The sequence below is a fragment of the Haliotis rubra genome, unplaced genomic scaffold, assembly GCF_003918875.1.
Source record: "Haliotis rubra isolate DU_JTF1 unplaced genomic scaffold, ASM391887v1 Scf9, whole genome shotgun sequence".
Taxonomy (NCBI): Eukaryota; Metazoa; Mollusca; class Gastropoda; order Lepetellida; family Haliotidae; genus Haliotis; species Haliotis rubra.
This window is the reverse complement of record NW_025767634.1, coordinates 1,088,555-1,105,468: the sequence shown is the minus strand read 5'-3', so window position 1 is coordinate 1,105,468 and position 16,914 is coordinate 1,088,555. Positions and strand designations below refer to the sequence as shown.

The following is a 16,914-nucleotide window of genomic DNA, read 5'->3' as shown; positions in this document are numbered from 1 at the left end:
GAAATAAAATTGGCAGAAATTTATGGATCAGCAGAAACTTGCCATCCTTGTACTTGTGAAGGAATATGTCTCCTACAGACAAAGACAAAGATTGTTATCCAGCTGGACATGGCAGTGTTTTTAACACAGAGCTGAGTGTCAAATATATGGTTGATATTTGAATCATTTCATATCATCTATGAAGGTTTTAACAGTCCATAACTTCAGTATTAAGTGTTGGGATCTCAAACAAATGGCTGTATGAAATATCCTAGGAGTGTTTTATGTAAATGATGTGAGGTCTTGTGATACTTGCTAGCCTGCCGCTTGACTTAAGGTGGGAGAATATCCATAGGATGTTACACAGGTACTGTAAGTGGTACATCATAGAGGAAATCTCTTGGTATATCTGAGGATATTAAACATTTAATTCAAATAATAGGGACATAACTCAATAGCCGATCTGTGAAGGTCTGGTTTGGAATTGTTCTTCAATAAACCGTGCATGTAGTAAGAGGCGATTAATGGGATCGGGTAGTCAGATTCGCTTGATGCATGTGTTTTTGTCTCAGTTGAGTAGATCACTGTGAATGTCAATCAGTGGATTGTCTGGCCCAGATTTGATAATTTAACCCGTTGTATAGCTGGAAAACTGCCAAGTGTGATGTTGAACAACAAACAAAACTAACTCAAAACTGTCTTACATGTATTGAGATGAATATTGAATAACGAGTATCGATTTTGTGAACGTTTACAATATCGGAACCTCAAAACGGTGAAGGCTTGTTTAATCACATTCCCCTCAAACTGTTGCATCGAGAACGTTTCATCCTTTCGAACTCACTTAAAAACCTAGCTTTTCTCCGGAGTCTATCTAGTCTAGATTTGTTTGAGCGCTGTTGAACAGCTTGAAGTTGGAAAGCAGGCGCTTTGAAATGCATTATTGTTATTACAGGGATGGCAACAGGAAAATCTATTTTCATCTGAAAAATTAATATTGTGTCATCATGATGAATTTGAAATAAAATCAGCAGAAATCTGTGGATCACCCTGTTATTATTATTAAAACTGTATCTCGATGTATCCCTGTTATATTTAGGATTACACTTTTCAGCGAAGTACAGACTTTAGTACATTTTGGTGTTGAGTCCAATGCAGGGAACTGCCAATTTTCACTTGTCAAATTATGTGATCTCGACAAGCAGTTGTCCCACTTCTAGTTCTTAAGTGGGTTAGATCGCTGATTTTGTGTGCTGGCAATTAGGTCCTGGCTTTGAGAGTGTGGGTTCAAATCCTGGATTGGACTCAACCCAAATGTACTAGAATCTGCATTTAACAGAGAAAGTATAATCCCAAATATAACGTATGTTTGTTTTTGTGTTGTTCATTCAGGGATTTGCTGCCGATTCTATCCATTATAGCTGTAACAATGGCACGTTATTTTTCAGGCCAATCAGAAGCTCTGTCTCCATTTGTAGGGGAATCTGTGGCTTCATTAGAGGTAATGCTTTGTCTGGGCATCAACGTTATGTACTATTTTTTTATAAGAAAAGTAGACGCGTTGTTACCAGTAAAAGTATATATGATTTATATATAAATTCTTATCATTGAGACTTCTGAAGGGTGTATTGATGTTCATTTGCTCAAAAGTTTATGAAACATTCAGAAGGTTCATGACAAATGCTTATTATAGTTTTAAATAAACAAGAGTCATCAGAAGATGACAAATCCCCCCCGCCCCCATAAATTTGAAAGAACAAATCAACTGACAACTTGATCCAAATTGTTTCCATGGAAATCATGAAAAATAGAAATGCCCAAAATCTGCAAATAGCAAAAGACAATACTTCAAGATCTGTTTGATATATCTGTGAAGTCTTGCAGAAAGATATTGAACGGTTTCCGAGTTGTGCTCCGGAAACGAAGCTCACCCCTCTCTTCTGAGACTATGTCCGAAACGTTTCCATGGAAACGAAGGAAAATAAAAATGACAAAAATCTGTAAATAGCAAAAGGCACCACTTTGGGATCTGCCTCATATATCTGCCAAGTTTTGCAGAAAGATATTAAGAAGTTTTTGAGTTGTGCTCCGGAAAGGAAGCCCACCCATCCCTATAATTTCCATGGAAACCGGGAAAAATAAATATGACAAAAATCTGTAAATAGCAAGGGCACCACTTCAAGATCTCTCTCATATATCTGCCAAGTTCTGTTGAAAGATATTGAATGCTTTTTGAGTTGTGCTCCGGAAATGAAGCCCACCCCTCCCACTTTGGCATCTGCCTCACATATCTGTCAAGTTTTGCTGAAAGATATTAAGAAGTTTTCGAGTTGTGCTCCGGAAACGAAGCCCAACCCCCCTTTAAGACTAAGTCCAAAACGTTTCCATGGAAACCGAGAAAAATAAAAATACCAAAATCTGTAAATAGCAAAAAGCACCACCTTAGGTTCTGTTTGATACATCTACCAATTTTTGTTGAAAAATATTGAACGGTTTTTGAGATATGCTCCGGAAACAAAATGATTACATGCCAGGGGGGATAATAAATAAATAAACCAAAACAGCAATACAATGTACGAGTGCTTAGGTGGTATTAAGGAATTGACACTGGAATCAAACAGGAATAGAGTTATCATTCTTGTTTAAAGTAGTTCAGATGTTCATGCGCCAGTATGAAATCCTTCCAGAGGGGCATGAGTCGCTATTCAGCTGGTCTAACATGAGTTGGTCACGAATGGTAACAGAATAGGCCCGCAGTGCACCTCCCAGACGTGGTCACCAGTACCCCATGCAGCGTCTCTGAGTTGTGATTCTAGGGCACATTAGGTCTGCAGAGTACCAAATATGGATTCAAGGGCAGAGAAATGTTCATCTCCCTGCAGACGTTCCTTGGCAGAACAGATTACCAGTACGGCATGCATATCTCCCTGCAGGGATTTCTTAGCAAAACAGATTACCAGTATGCCATGCACGTCTCCTTGCAGGGATTCCTTGGCAGAACAGATTACCAGTACCCCATGCACGTCTCCTTGCAGGGATTCCTTGTTAGAACAGATTACCAGTACCCCATGCACATCTCCTTGCAGGGATTCCTTGTTAGAACAGATTACCAGTACCCCATGCAGGTCTGCCTGCAGGGATTCCTTGTTAGAACAGATTACCAGTATTCCTTGTTAGAACATTGCACGCACATCTCCTTGCAGGGACCCTTGTTAGAACAGATTACCAGTACCCCATGCACGTCTCCTTGCAGGGATTCCTTTTGGCAGAACAGGACCGCCTCCGTGGTGTAGTGGTTAGAGACCGCCTCCGTGGTGCCCGAGAGATTACCGGAAGGAAGGTCTGCAGGGGTTCGATCCCGACGCGTCATACCAAAAGACGTTAAAGATGGTACTTGTTGGTCCCTGCCTGGCGCTCGGCATTAATGGGTACAACAAGGACTGGTCGGCTCGGAGCCAGTATAATGTGTCTGAGTGGGGTACTCATGCTTCACTGCGGCATGGTATCTCAGTGAGCTAGCACTATAAAAAACAGCTTAAGTCTGGGCTAGTACAAGCAGCCGCAATATCCCCATAATGGCAAAATACTTATGATTATGCATACACACGCATGCACGTCATCATATGAGCGAAATATTCTCAAGCACGCCGTTAAACCCAATTTCACCTGACCTCACCTCACCTTGGCAGAACAGATTACCAGTACCCCATGTAGGTCTGCCTGCAGGGATTCCTTGTTAGAACAGATTACCAGTACCCCATGCACGTCTCCTTGCAGGGATTCCTTGGCAGAACAGATTACCAGTACGCCATACCTGTTATCCCCCGCAACGCATATTGCTGGGGGGTATTAAAATGGACTCCGTCCGTGCACATTTGTCTTTTCCTGATCAGAACTCTAAAACCGTTCAATATTTCTTCACCAAACTTGGCACATAGATAGATCTGGTGGTGTACTGGTGCCTTTTGGAATTCTGAATAAAATATTTTTGGCATTTCCATGGCAACATGTTTGACAGACTGAAATTGGTGATAGTGCTCCTTTCTGGAGCAGAAATTTAAAAACCTTTCAATACTCTCCTTCCACAACTCGTAAACATAATCATGAAGAGTATTTTGCCACTGCGGGGGATATTGATGACTTTGTCTTCTTGTCAACATTCCATGTCTCTTTAGTAATAGTATTAGTACTAGTCCAATTCCGCTTATTGCCTGCTCACTGGGCTATGTACATTACTATCCCCGGTCATAGGACACTTATGTTGGACGCAATGAACTTAACATTCAAATTGCCAGCACATCCTCATGGGTACCCATTTTACAGCTGGGTGAACTGAGATAATGTTGATGTCCAAGGATACGCGTTCGGCATTAATGGGTACAAGGACTGGTCGGCTTGGAGTCAGTATAATGTGTCTGAGTGGGGTATTCATGCTTCACTGGTATCTCAGTGGGCTAGCACTATAAAACCAGCTTAAGTCTGGGCTAGTACAAGCAGCCGCACATACACATACACACGCATGCACGTCGTCATATGAGCGAAATATTCTCAAGCACGACGTAAAACCCAATTTCACCTCACCTCACCATTCTAGGTTTCGATAGACTATCATCAATTGACAAGTCACACATTTTCAATAGTTATTTTATTTAAGATTTTTTTGTGTATCAGCCAAGCATACATCATAGTATTCAATGCCAAGCAATCTTATCAAATCCATCTGGAAACTGGTACATAACATCATATATCACTGAGATTAAATCAACTGCTGACTGGCTCAATAGAAACACTTAATAAAAGAATTTTGATCCCTTGAAAACAGCATACTCAAAAGAGTACCTGCTCATTCAAACCACCACTGCTGTGGTGGCAATCAGCTATGATACATAATTTGTTCCCATTGGTATGCACGTTTATTAATTTCATTACAACTACACTTTTACAAATTTTCTATGTTTGGCCTAATTATATCCTAAACAACAAAGGCAGCAGAGGCGTGTTTCACTGAAAAAATCTGGTGTCAAATGATTGCGTAGAATGTACAAAAATATTCATCTAAAATCTGTTCTCTGTTAGTGAACAATTAAACATAGAAAAGTTATTTACACATTATTCAAGCACTGCACAAGACTAACCATAGCCAGATCTCCCACCTGTTTAACCAGCTGACACCCCATGTTAATGAAATTACCATTCTTACATTAGTCATCTTATATTGACACTGAGGGTGCACAACAAATGCTTAGCAACTATTTAATCTACATCTAAAAAACAGTATGTGTTCTTTCACAGAGGTAAGTTCACATCAAACTGGGGATTGCAACTGATACAGAGCAACCCCGATACCATATCAATAAAATATCCTCGTCAACATAAAGTGGATGTTTTAGATACAAGTACCTCTGTTCTTCAATTTTGAAGTTTATATCAAATACTGATGTTTTTGCAAATGGTTGTAACAACTATCATTGCTCTATTGTCTATTTCATGATATATATTTTGAGGTGGCTAGCTGTCCCTTAGGATAGTTCAGTCAAGATTATGGCTTGTATCAATTTGTCATATAAAGACTGCATGGAAATGTACAAACAGTGATATGATAAATAGCATTGTACCAAAACAAAACAGCTAAACAAAGACTGCATCCCTAAATATAAAGTGAAATTCAATAGTTGCAAGCAAAGCCCATATGAAATTCAAAAAGTGTTTTCCATCAGAACAAAAAGTTCACTATTTCAAACAGTCACATGGACAATAACTCTCTTGGGGCAAAATACACAATCTGATTCATTTCAAGCACATAAATGGTTCTCTATATCTCGGGCAAGAGGCACTGCCACAGACACCACGCTCACGTAAGCAGAAGCCTGTGTCTTCATTCTAGGGGTAAACATCAAGTAAGTACACTGCTTTATCACTATTCCATGAAAAATTGTCGCAGTAAAGACAACAAAAACCCACTGTCAGCAACCTGGAATCTTTTCATGGAAATATACAATGGTACAACAAAGGTCAAAATGACACAGTAAACTTCGTTACAAACTGTAACTGAACAAATCATTCATAAGTTTTAAACCATGATGATTCACTGACACATACCACTGAAATATTGGTAATTTGTTTGGAAATTTGACAAGAATATTGTTGAATTATTCATCAGTCCCAACAGACGATTCAGTAAGCAACAGAAGAAAAGTAGACTTATTGCTGTGCTATTGATGGAAACTACACTAGAGTGCCAACAGGTCACATACGTTCCTGGATGTCTGAACAATGCCTTGACAAGGTCTATTTGATATCTCTCAAATGCCACCATATCCGTAACAGAAACCCATAACAATAAATTTCTCCATACTATAGTACAATTCTGATTAAAGTCTGAAATTAACAATCATTACCACATCTCATCGAAAATAAGCCCACGTTTGCATGTGCCGTCTCCAAAAAGTAAACATTCAAACCTACTTAAACATTATCTCATTGGTTTTTTCCATTCTAAAACAAATTCTCTGTTGATCTCTTCGAACGTACAGACAGAAAATAACAGCATCATAACATAAGCATAATGGACAATTTAAAAGATTAACTTGATTATTAAAGCAGTATATGATGGTAATGTCATGTTATATCAAGTAGAGATACAATAGTTAATATAATGCATAATATGGACAACTATTGGAATGGCTGGTGGCTTAGTAACCAGCACAGTTAGGATATATATATATTCATATATACTATGCATGGGATACGAGTCAGCTCAGGTTTCAGACTGATTCTGCTCTGATTCATCGTCATCTTCTTCCTCGGCTGCCTGAGTCTTGATTGATTGAATAACCTGGCGGGCTGTCGTCGTGCTTCGAGAGGAAGGCCTGAAACATGAGTGTTCTGCAGTTAAGACTTTTGAAGGATGGTAGAGTGTGAAAAATGTCATACAGGAGAGTACAGAGATATAGTTGACTATATGGGTGACATGCACATTGCATGGTTCACTTGTCCACAATAAGACTCGTATAGAATACCTCGATATGGATATGTACATTCATGCATTAATTTTAAGTGAATTCACTTTTTCAAACTTTCAGAAAAAATAAATATAAAATGTAAAAGAAAGAAATTAAAAAATTTAATATAAATTGTATATTTATATAGTTATCCTATCTTACGACTTGCACCCCTCTCTCTCGCTTCGACTTTTAGTGGAACGGCTAAACTTTTTTCCATTGGCCTCCTTGTCCATTCGCCCGTGCACTCCATGCTGCTCTCCTTAATTAGCTTCCTAGTTCCTAATGAAGCTTGCAGCATGCTCCACTAATTGCCCACGTGACTACCTTGAATGATCATTCTCATCTTGGAGCCAACGTTGTAATCTGAGTAGTGGGGAGGCCGGGCATCCATTGTGTGACATAGGATAAGTATATAAATATACTATTTATATTAAAATTTTCAAATTTGTAAACTTATCCTATCTCACGACTTTCACTTATCCCATGGTTGGACGGCGGGCCGCAGATTACCCTTCTGTCTGGACAGTGCGAACAGCCGTAGATAGCGATGTACAAGGGAGGCCTGTTAGGCATGCACGCAACTCCTATGCTTGCAGTGGGTTCTCCGGAACCCCTTGGCTTACTAAGCACGACGACTCCTAGGGAGATGGGTGCTCCCGAGCGATGTGGTGTTCGGCCGCAACCTTGTACAAGACAAGGGACGCAACTCGGCAAGTAGGCCTCGCCTTGCCGCGATTTACAAGGTACCCCCGTAATTAAAGTCTTGTGACTAGAATCGGGCCAGCCCCTGCTTCGAGAAGGCCCCCAAGACACCGACTGAGGCGGGTGAAAGAGAAACACAACTTGGCATCTCCACGTTTTAACGTTCAGTTCCGGGCAGCATCAAATTGACCCTCACTCCTTTGCCTAAGCTTAGTCAAAGGATGTGACCTGCAACTTCGGAGGCAGAACGCAACAAAATCCACTGGAATTCGAGGTGTCACACTTCACTGACGTAATTGCTCTGTGGAGTAGAGGTCAGTAAGCGTGAATGTCGAACACCTCTGCATCGTCATACTCATTGTGCCTCAGGGCCGTAGGGCCAAGCTAGGTGGCCGTAATCCGATGCCTTGGTATGGTGGCCAAGTGAAGTAGTTCTTAAACCCATATAATGAGAACAAAAGGTTGAGATCCAGTTCAACTTTTATTCAGTATATACAAGGAAGCTGTAAAGTGAACGCGGAACCGTCCCTCATCTGCGTTGTTGGGCCGATGTAAGCTGCTGAGCCAGTACAAGAGGTCCAAACTGGTGTAGTCCCTGGACATCCTTGACAGACAGGTCTTGCAGGTAATGTAAAGGGAAGACTGTTTCAGAACGCCAGAAGCAACCTTCCATGATAGCAGTCAAGGAGCAGTTGCTATGGAGGGCCATCGTCGAGGCTAGTGCACAAGCTTCATGAGGATTTGAAGCGGCTGGAAGAGGCAACCCTGCAAAGGTGTAGGCTCGCAGGATCGTGGCTCGCATCCAGAAGGCCAATGTGGTCCGGGAAATCAGTTCTTGAAGCGGTCCACAAGGTTATGAAGAGGCGCTTTCCTAACAGGGCAGAGTGTCAAATCTTCATTATCATCAGGCCCAAGAATGGTGGACAACGGGGGAATGGTAAACATCCGGTCCGGTTGCCCTTGCAGTTTTTTCGCAATGAAGTCCCAGCGGAGACCCAGGAAAGCCTTGCCATGCTTCTTCCGCTCGAACCGCATCCGATTGACATCAAGTGCATGCAGTTCAGATATACGAGCAGTGGTAGCCAAAGCTACCAGGAAGAATGTCCTTGTCTTCTAAAGGTTCATAGTCTGTAGAAATCATATGACTCGGGAACAGTGGAAATCTTCGTGCCCGTGGTGGTAGCCAAAACCGAGTTGATGGCGGCTAAGTAGGTAGCTAACGTAGTACCCTTGAGTTTCTTAGTAGTGCGGAGATGCTGGAGAAACTCAGCAACGACCTGAGCAGAGGTGGAAGCGGGAGATGGAATTCCCCTAACCTTGCAATAGTCTTCAAACTTCTTCCACTTGTTATCGTACAAGGAACGGGTCGAAGTACGATGCGCTGAAGTGATAGCTGTGGCCATGAGATGTGGATCTGTACTGTGATCCCGATTGGTCAATGGCTCTGTAAGGTGATCTGGATCGTATAGGTGACCTGGGTCGATAAGATGATCTGGATTTGTAAAGTGATCTGGATCGATTCGATGCACTAACTGGAACCTGTGATCGTGCTCTGGATCGAACAAGTGATCTGGTTTGCAGTTGCGATCTGGCTTGATTTGGTGATCTGGATTGGTCCGGTAATCTACATTGATGTTGTGATCTGGATCGGTCCGGTGATCTGATTCGAAGTTGAGATCTGGATCCGTTTGGTGATCTGGATCGGTTAGGTGATCTGGATTGATCAGGTGATGTGGATTGTGACTGTGATCTGGATCGGCACAGTGATCTAGATCGGATTTGTTATGGTGATCTGGATTGTGAAGGTGATTTAGATCGTTGTGGTGATCTGGATTTGGGATTAGGTGACGAAACCCGAAGTGTTGATGCATGATGAACGTCCCCCAGCGACATTGTTGTAGCCAGCTCCGTCTAGTTCAATGAACTGTGGGGGAACAGTTGGCTGGTTGAACACGGTTGGCCAGGCTCCAAACAAACTGAGACGGTCGAGGGGATATGTACCGATGATCTGGAAGATGATAGTGTCGATCTAAGGTCCCCTGGTAGTGTAGATGGGACAGGCAATGATGGATTATCGATCACAACCACCCGCGAGTGATCTGATGCTATGGAAGGAGGTGACTGATGCGCACGTAATAGGTGCCGAACGTCCTCAGGTAAGTAAGAATCTGATGAAGCGTCCATAAAATCCTCTTGAACCACAGACGTCACTCTCTTGCGTGAAGGTACGATTTTCTGACGCTGTAACTTGATACGCTTGGTGGGAGTGGGATCAGATTCTGTTGATTTCCTGTCCCTATCGGCGATTCTTTGGGAGCAAACACGGAGGTAGGCCTAAAAATCCTCACCTTTTAGTGAATTACACTTGCCACATCATTTCTTCCAGGTACATTGTCCAATACAGTAACTGCAAGAGTGAGAGTCGAAGGACGAATAATTCGTCTTGCACTGAGCACAAACTTTCCTTTTCCTTGACTGATTATCTGTTTTCCCCATGATGTTAGGGTGAAATAATGTCCCTAATATACAGCACGTCCACACAGTCGTGCGACAAGAAAGAGACTGATCATTCAAGGTAGTCATGTGGGCAATTAGTGGAGCATGCTGCAAGCTTCATTCGGAACTAGGAAGCTAATTAAGGAGAGCAGTATGGAGTGCACGGGCGAATGGACAAGGAGGCCTATGGAAAAATGTTTACAGTCGTTCCACTAAAAGTCGAAGCAAGAGAGAGAGGTGCAAGTCGTGAGATAGGATAAGTTTAAAAATATAAGCTTAGATAAAAAATTTTTTTTTTGAAAAGCTGCATCATTGTTTTGCAGAAAGGACTGTGATAAAAACATTTTAAAAAACCTGCAGAAAGAGCACTAATGCTGCTGTGGTGTAATGAAGGCTTGTATTGTTACATGTACTGAAGAACTGAAAGACTTGAAGATTTTAAGAGTGCTTCCTCAGTTTGACTTAACAGACTAATGCCTGTCATGTCAGTCATTTGTACACAAGACTAAACCTGTTGTGTTTATTGCACAACTCTCTTTCATCCTTACATCCAGATGGGAATCTATCCAGCAGTGCTCCTGCCAAACTGAACAACAAACACAAAACGGTACCCACAAAACACATCTAGACAGCTAGATCAAAGGGTGACCTCCAATAAGCTGAAGTCTCCCACAGTGCCATTCCTACCAATACACTCCTACATTCAATACCCAATGGACTAAGAAAAAATCTATTTACTTCTTCATAGGCTGAGTCAACTTAAGTAATGATGTTTTAAGTGTAATGTTTACATCACAAAATCATCTTTAGAATCAGAGTCTAAAGAGATGCTACAATCACATTCATTTGTTTTCGTTCAAGTGAACCAGAATGCTTCGTGACTTGCTACATCTGCTCATGCAGGTGACAATCAGCATTCATGGTATGTGTAGGACGTAATAGGTAGATGATATACGATATATAACACTCGTACAGCCATCGAGAACCAGAATGCATCTGCAGTTTCTACATGTAGACATGCAGTAGGCAATGTTTAATACACGTTCATAGTAAACCTTCAACTGTTGTCACATGTCATCTAGCATGCTACACAACACAAAAAATCACACCACACATTTATGACATCACAAAAACTTTACACAAAAACACAGTTACTGATTTCTTACTGTTCGACCTATAAATATTTTCCGATGTACACTCAGGTTAGTACATTATTCTTACACTTCAGCCTGTACAACTACACAAAATAGTTAAACAGCCATGCGTAGATGTTATTTGTGACCAAGCAGTGAGGACAGCTGTTGGAACGATGTATATGTCTATGCTTTCATGACAATATTCTACTTGTAAGCTTTAACAAGACAGTCAAAAACAGTATGCTACGGCATGCCTGGAAACAGATTGTGATCAGCTCGGAGCTGCCTGTGGAAGATGGTTCAAGTCTGTATAGTAGAAGAAACAGATGAAGCTGCCAACTTACAACCTAATCTTGCTGCATTTCACTTTGTCTGACAACAGAGAGTGGTACTTCATAATAACACTTCAACAAAAATGTGCACAACTTTCCCAATGTTGATGAAATGAAATAAAATGAGGACAAATTTGGACTGCATGCGCCTTCTACAATACATTAACATAAGTTCACCAGTATTTCTGAATTGAATTAACTAATCTACTTTGCGAAATTATCACTTCAAACATGCTGTCATTGTTTTATCGATTCCAGAGTTATCAAAGCAAAGCATGTCAACTGTAGCGGATGTTAACATGGAAAACAGGTATGGGACAAGATGTCGTGAAATGGATGCGTTCAATTGGAGATGAGGTAGAAGGAAATACCCAGATCACAACAGATCATTCAAGCCTATTCTCGCTGTTTTCATAATCATCTTACAACACTGAAGCCAAAAAATGAAACCAATGACTTATAATAATATGCAATCCAGGCGATCATTGCAAATGGAAGAGCTTGAGGCCAAGGGATGGCGGAACATGCGAATACCTTTCACTTCTTCTTGGCATCGCAAACACATTTTAGACTGCATGGAAGACAATGACGGATATATGAGGTTATCATGGGATAAGAATGACAAGATTTGTACTGCACTTAGATGTATACAGAAATACATATAATATCGAATACATGAAGGAAAGACGGTACGTTACCTAATGTCTCCTGAAAGGTGACGTATTATTGTAGAATACCATTGAAGCAAAGCATGAATGATTTTGCAAAGAACGTCAAACAGTTTTAGACAGCAGATCTTTCAGCCAAATCAGAAAATGACTTAGGTTTTTAGCTGAATACAGAATTGCTAAATGCAATCATTCCAATCGGAGTATAAAGAAATGCCACACCACTGTCAACTCTTGTAGAGAAGCTATATACTGCAGTGCAACATTTGGACTTCTTGCATGACCATGACAGCACAATTAAGCTGCTATTATGATAGGACTGGTTAAAAATCAGATAACATACCCTCACATTTTGCTAAATGAAAGATGAGATGTCATAAATACAAAAGACACTAAATAATGAAAGTGTTTCGATTCATGCAATAACATGATGGCGATGAAAACAAAGTTTAATGATTGACTTGTCACAAAAAAAATCCACCTGAACAAACCTACTTAACATCTCATGCAGAAACGTACATATATTTGACAACCAACAATAACATTTCTAAAGGTTAACTGCAACTTCTAGAGATACATTTACTATATCATCAATGCTATGCCTCAACAGCTGCTGAAACAGGGAATGCCACATACCTGAATTTTCTTAACTGTGAGATTTCTCGAGATGCCACTTCGTTTTGTTCCATCTGCTCATCGATATCTCTCTGTAGTTTACGTTTCTGAGAGTTGAGACGTGCTACCTCCTCTTCTGTTTCATCTAACTGGCGTTTCAATGCCTTCACTCGGTTGTTCACCTTGTCAAGCTGCAGATGAGAAGACAAACACTTCAACGTGTTGCCAGGAAACTGTACTAGGCAATGACAACTGAGATGAATTTTGACACCATCTGGCAAGGGTATGTTTGATTATGAAGGGGCAGGGTAAAATAGTGTCAGTGTGACAATACAAAAAAGCATACTTTATCACCTGATAATATACTGTCGGTGCATCGATGTAAGATATATTTGACAGTGTCGCTAAGAAATATTACTATATCAAGAAATTATAAAAATATATGTATTCATCACTTCTGTAAGGGTTAATTTTAACTTCTGGACATCTTGCCGGCAATAGGTTAATAAGGTCCATAAATTCAGCCTGCACCACCCTGCGACCAACCCAACTGACCTGTTCCTTATATTGGTCAGCATGTCTCCTCTCGTCTTCAGCCTGCAACACTAACTCCTTCAGCTTCTTCTCCAATTTCCGACCTGATCTCGCCAATGTTGCACGTTCCCTGGAACACAGAAACATGACACACTTGTAGAATAATAAAAAGACTGTAACCAACTGTCAACCTTACTGGTTATAGAGAGTGAATTTGGATTTATGCTGCTTTTAGGAATATTCCAACAATATCGCAGCGAGGGACACCAGAAATGGGCTTCACACATTGTACCCATGTGGGGAATTGGCATGATGAGCGAACCCTATAACCACTAGGCTACCACACTGCCCCTTTCCTTACTGGTTAGAAGTGCTGCTCGTATCACAGTACTAGTGAGCATGTTGATTTTGTGCTTGTTGAAAGTGAAAAGTCTCTCATACTGCAGATATTCACTTACTTATTAGAGGACAAAACAGTACAGTGTTGATGCAATTTGGCATTGCACTGGTATCAACAACAACCCAATAAATCCTTTTAACTCACTTGGCTTCGATTTCGATCTGCTCCTCTAGATTGACTATCTTGCTCTCAAGGGCAGCAATAGTAGCCTTGGTTCTAGACCGGTTCTGTCCCTCCAGTTCTGCTAACTTGTCTCTCATGTCCTTGTTATTCCTCTCTAGGGCAGACTTCTGGTTCTCTAATTTTAGGGAAAGTGTCTTCTCAGATGACAAATCGGCACTCATCTGCTCCATCTGAACAACAGAGTAGGAAATTCAAACCTTGGTCTCCATGTTGAAGGGCTATGTAAGCGTTTGGTCCCAGCAACCATCAATATGACAACACATAATCAAGTCAGCAAACACTGACTGTTACAAATGATTTTACAACCAGCATATGCTGGGGACTTTTTCTAACAAGAAATCCCGGTAACATCTGTGTACATACCTGCATAGTTGCCTTCCTGGCCTTATCTGTCATTATCTCTGCATTGCCATGTTCATCCTCCAGCTCGTCCTCCAACTCGCTGATACGAGCCTCCAGGCGACGCTTCTCATCAAGGAATGCATTCCTGGAATATACGTAAAAGCTCATTTCCCAGTTCAAATTGTTAATCTTGAACAGTTACAGAGATTTAAGAAATAAGTACATGTATTAATTTGACTCAATGATATGCTTGTCTGTGCTGCCAAATGTGCAGGACGAAAGTACGTTAAAACAAATTAGCATTCATTTCGCACAATTCTAAAAGTGTGTGTCAACAGAGTTTTAACTTAAAACATTATAACTTCGGTACATCTAAAGCTAGAATGACATGAATCCCATGAGCTTGTGAATGAAACACAAATTTACCAACCACTTTTCAATCAAAGATCTATGTCAGTCAGTCAAATCTATCACAACAAACTCTCAAACTCACTTTCCACTTGCTAGTGTTGTGAGTTCATCTGCGAGTTCATCACGCTCTCCCTCCGCGTTCCTCCTTGCCCTTTCAGCCATGGATAACTCCTCCTGCACCTTCAGCAGCTCTGCCTCAAGGTTCTTGATCTTCCTCTCATTGTCCTTAAAGCTGTTTGCCATCTCTTCCCGGGATATCCGCAACTCATCCAGCTCACGCAGATACTCCTTCGACTGAGACTGGGCCCGCTTGTATTGCTTCACAGCATCATCCTTCACCTTGTTGGACATCTCTAACTGACCTTCAAGGTCTTTCAGGTCACCCATCAGCTTGTTGCGAGCACTTGTGGCAAGCGATCTCTGTTTGCGTTCATCTTCCAATTCGGCTTCCATTTCTCGCAACTGTAATATGCAAAAATACCCTATACACTCACCTTAACACAGAACTTACTCCTTTTATTTAATATCTACATAAACTTATCCATCACTGATTAGAAACTGAACCTGAAATAAGCCAAAACATGTGAGCAAGGCTCACTAATACTCAACTGTGACTGCAAACTTCAGCTGAATAACAGTTAATAAAGATTATTCTTGGCAACAATACAATATCCGTGTCAAACTGTGCACTGCACCTCTCCTATAAACAAAGAAGCCATTACCCAAATCTGGAAACAATCCATTTAATGATTGGAAAGTCATTGGTTTAACAAATCTGAAATGGCACTTCCAAGTGCATGAGATGTAATTTGGGATAATTCCAGATAAATTGTTCACCTTTCTCACAGTTACACTTCCAAAATATATCCTACTTTCCATCTGTGTTGGTATCTAATGCAAACTTTAAGCAAGACAAGAGTATTAACCACTGGATTATATACTATGCCAAAACATACCTGCTTAAGAATAGACTTCTTGGCGTCATCCACCAGGTCATCCCGACCCTGCATGTCGCGGTCATACTGAGCTCTGAGGGCCTGCATGTTGACCTCGAGTCGGAGTTTGGCATCCTCTGAGAGCTGCAGCTCATCTTCCAGCTCCTCAATCTGAGTCTTCTGTTCATCCACCTGTTGCTCCAGCTGCCGCCGGGCCTTCTCCAGGTCATGCACCTGACATCAAACATGAATTGTCATTCAGAGTTTCTGGTAAATCATTGCTTGCCATGTTAAATGTTGCAAAAAAACTTACAAGACCAATACTGTCGATATTTGTCACTTGGATTATATCCATATTCATGATTGTCATGCCTACAGAGCTAGGACCCATATAGAGGATCATTGCATCCATACATCACAAATGATAACTTATTCATTTGAATTACAACTTCATACATCTGTTAAACCCCAATATTATTTTAGTGGTCACTACTAATGTGCCCTCAATATCCTAATTTCTTAAAAGCAAATACTATTGAAAGGCTTTAAGTTATCTCTTGCTATGAAACTTCAAAACATTAGCCAATTTAAGGGAAATAACATAAAAAAAATGTTTCCTAACACCACTACTATTGGCTGTTCATGCAAAGAGAGTGCCTGCTTTTCTGCTTACAGAACTCTGAAGATCCTAACAAAGTCTCTCTGAGATGCTCATCTACTTACATTTTTGCCAACATCATCCTTGGAGGACATGAGATCGTCAAGCTCCCTGGCCTGTTGTTGCTTCTGCCTCTCGGAAGACTCTAGCCTCTCTCTCAATTCTTCTAGGTCCCGGTTCAGGTTCAAGATCCTTGTCTCCTTATCCCGACTCTCGGGCTCAATGCCGTCACGTTCAGCTGCAAGTCTGTGGATGCAAACAATTACAAGGAGTTCAGAGACATGCATAATTTGCCCACCATATGATATTTTTTATCATGAAGATGGACTGGGCATCAGGAAGAAACACTCCTTGACAGTTTCTCATCCTGATAGCTTTACAAATCATTACTGTATATCCATGTAGACTGTAAACTTTACAGTAAGTACACTGAAGTCATTAGTACTGTCAGCAGGGCCAGGGAGTAGGTAGCACCTGATAAGAATGCAAAGCCAGTTCCACAACCATGACCAACTCATT

At 41.0% G+C, this 16,914-nt stretch overlaps 1 protein-coding gene across 1 annotated transcript in view; it reads right to left on the bottom strand.

Annotated features, from left to right (window-relative positions):
- Positions 1 to 4,607: 4,607 nt before the first annotated feature.
- The window catches only part of LOC124263885 (myosin-10-like), a 73,206-nt gene continuing 60,899 nt past the window's right edge, over positions 4,608 to 16,914 (bottom strand). Inside the window, 8 exon segments of the mRNA XM_046698612.1 lie at positions 4,608 to 6,848; positions 12,954 to 13,123; positions 13,488 to 13,596; positions 14,011 to 14,219; positions 14,413 to 14,536; positions 14,885 to 15,264; positions 15,759 to 15,971; positions 16,461 to 16,641. Of these exon segments, the coding sequence (XP_046554568.1) occupies positions 6,737 to 6,848; positions 12,954 to 13,123; positions 13,488 to 13,596; positions 14,011 to 14,219; positions 14,413 to 14,536; positions 14,885 to 15,264; positions 15,759 to 15,971; positions 16,461 to 16,641 (1,498 nt within the window). The 3' untranslated portion in view covers positions 4,608 to 6,736.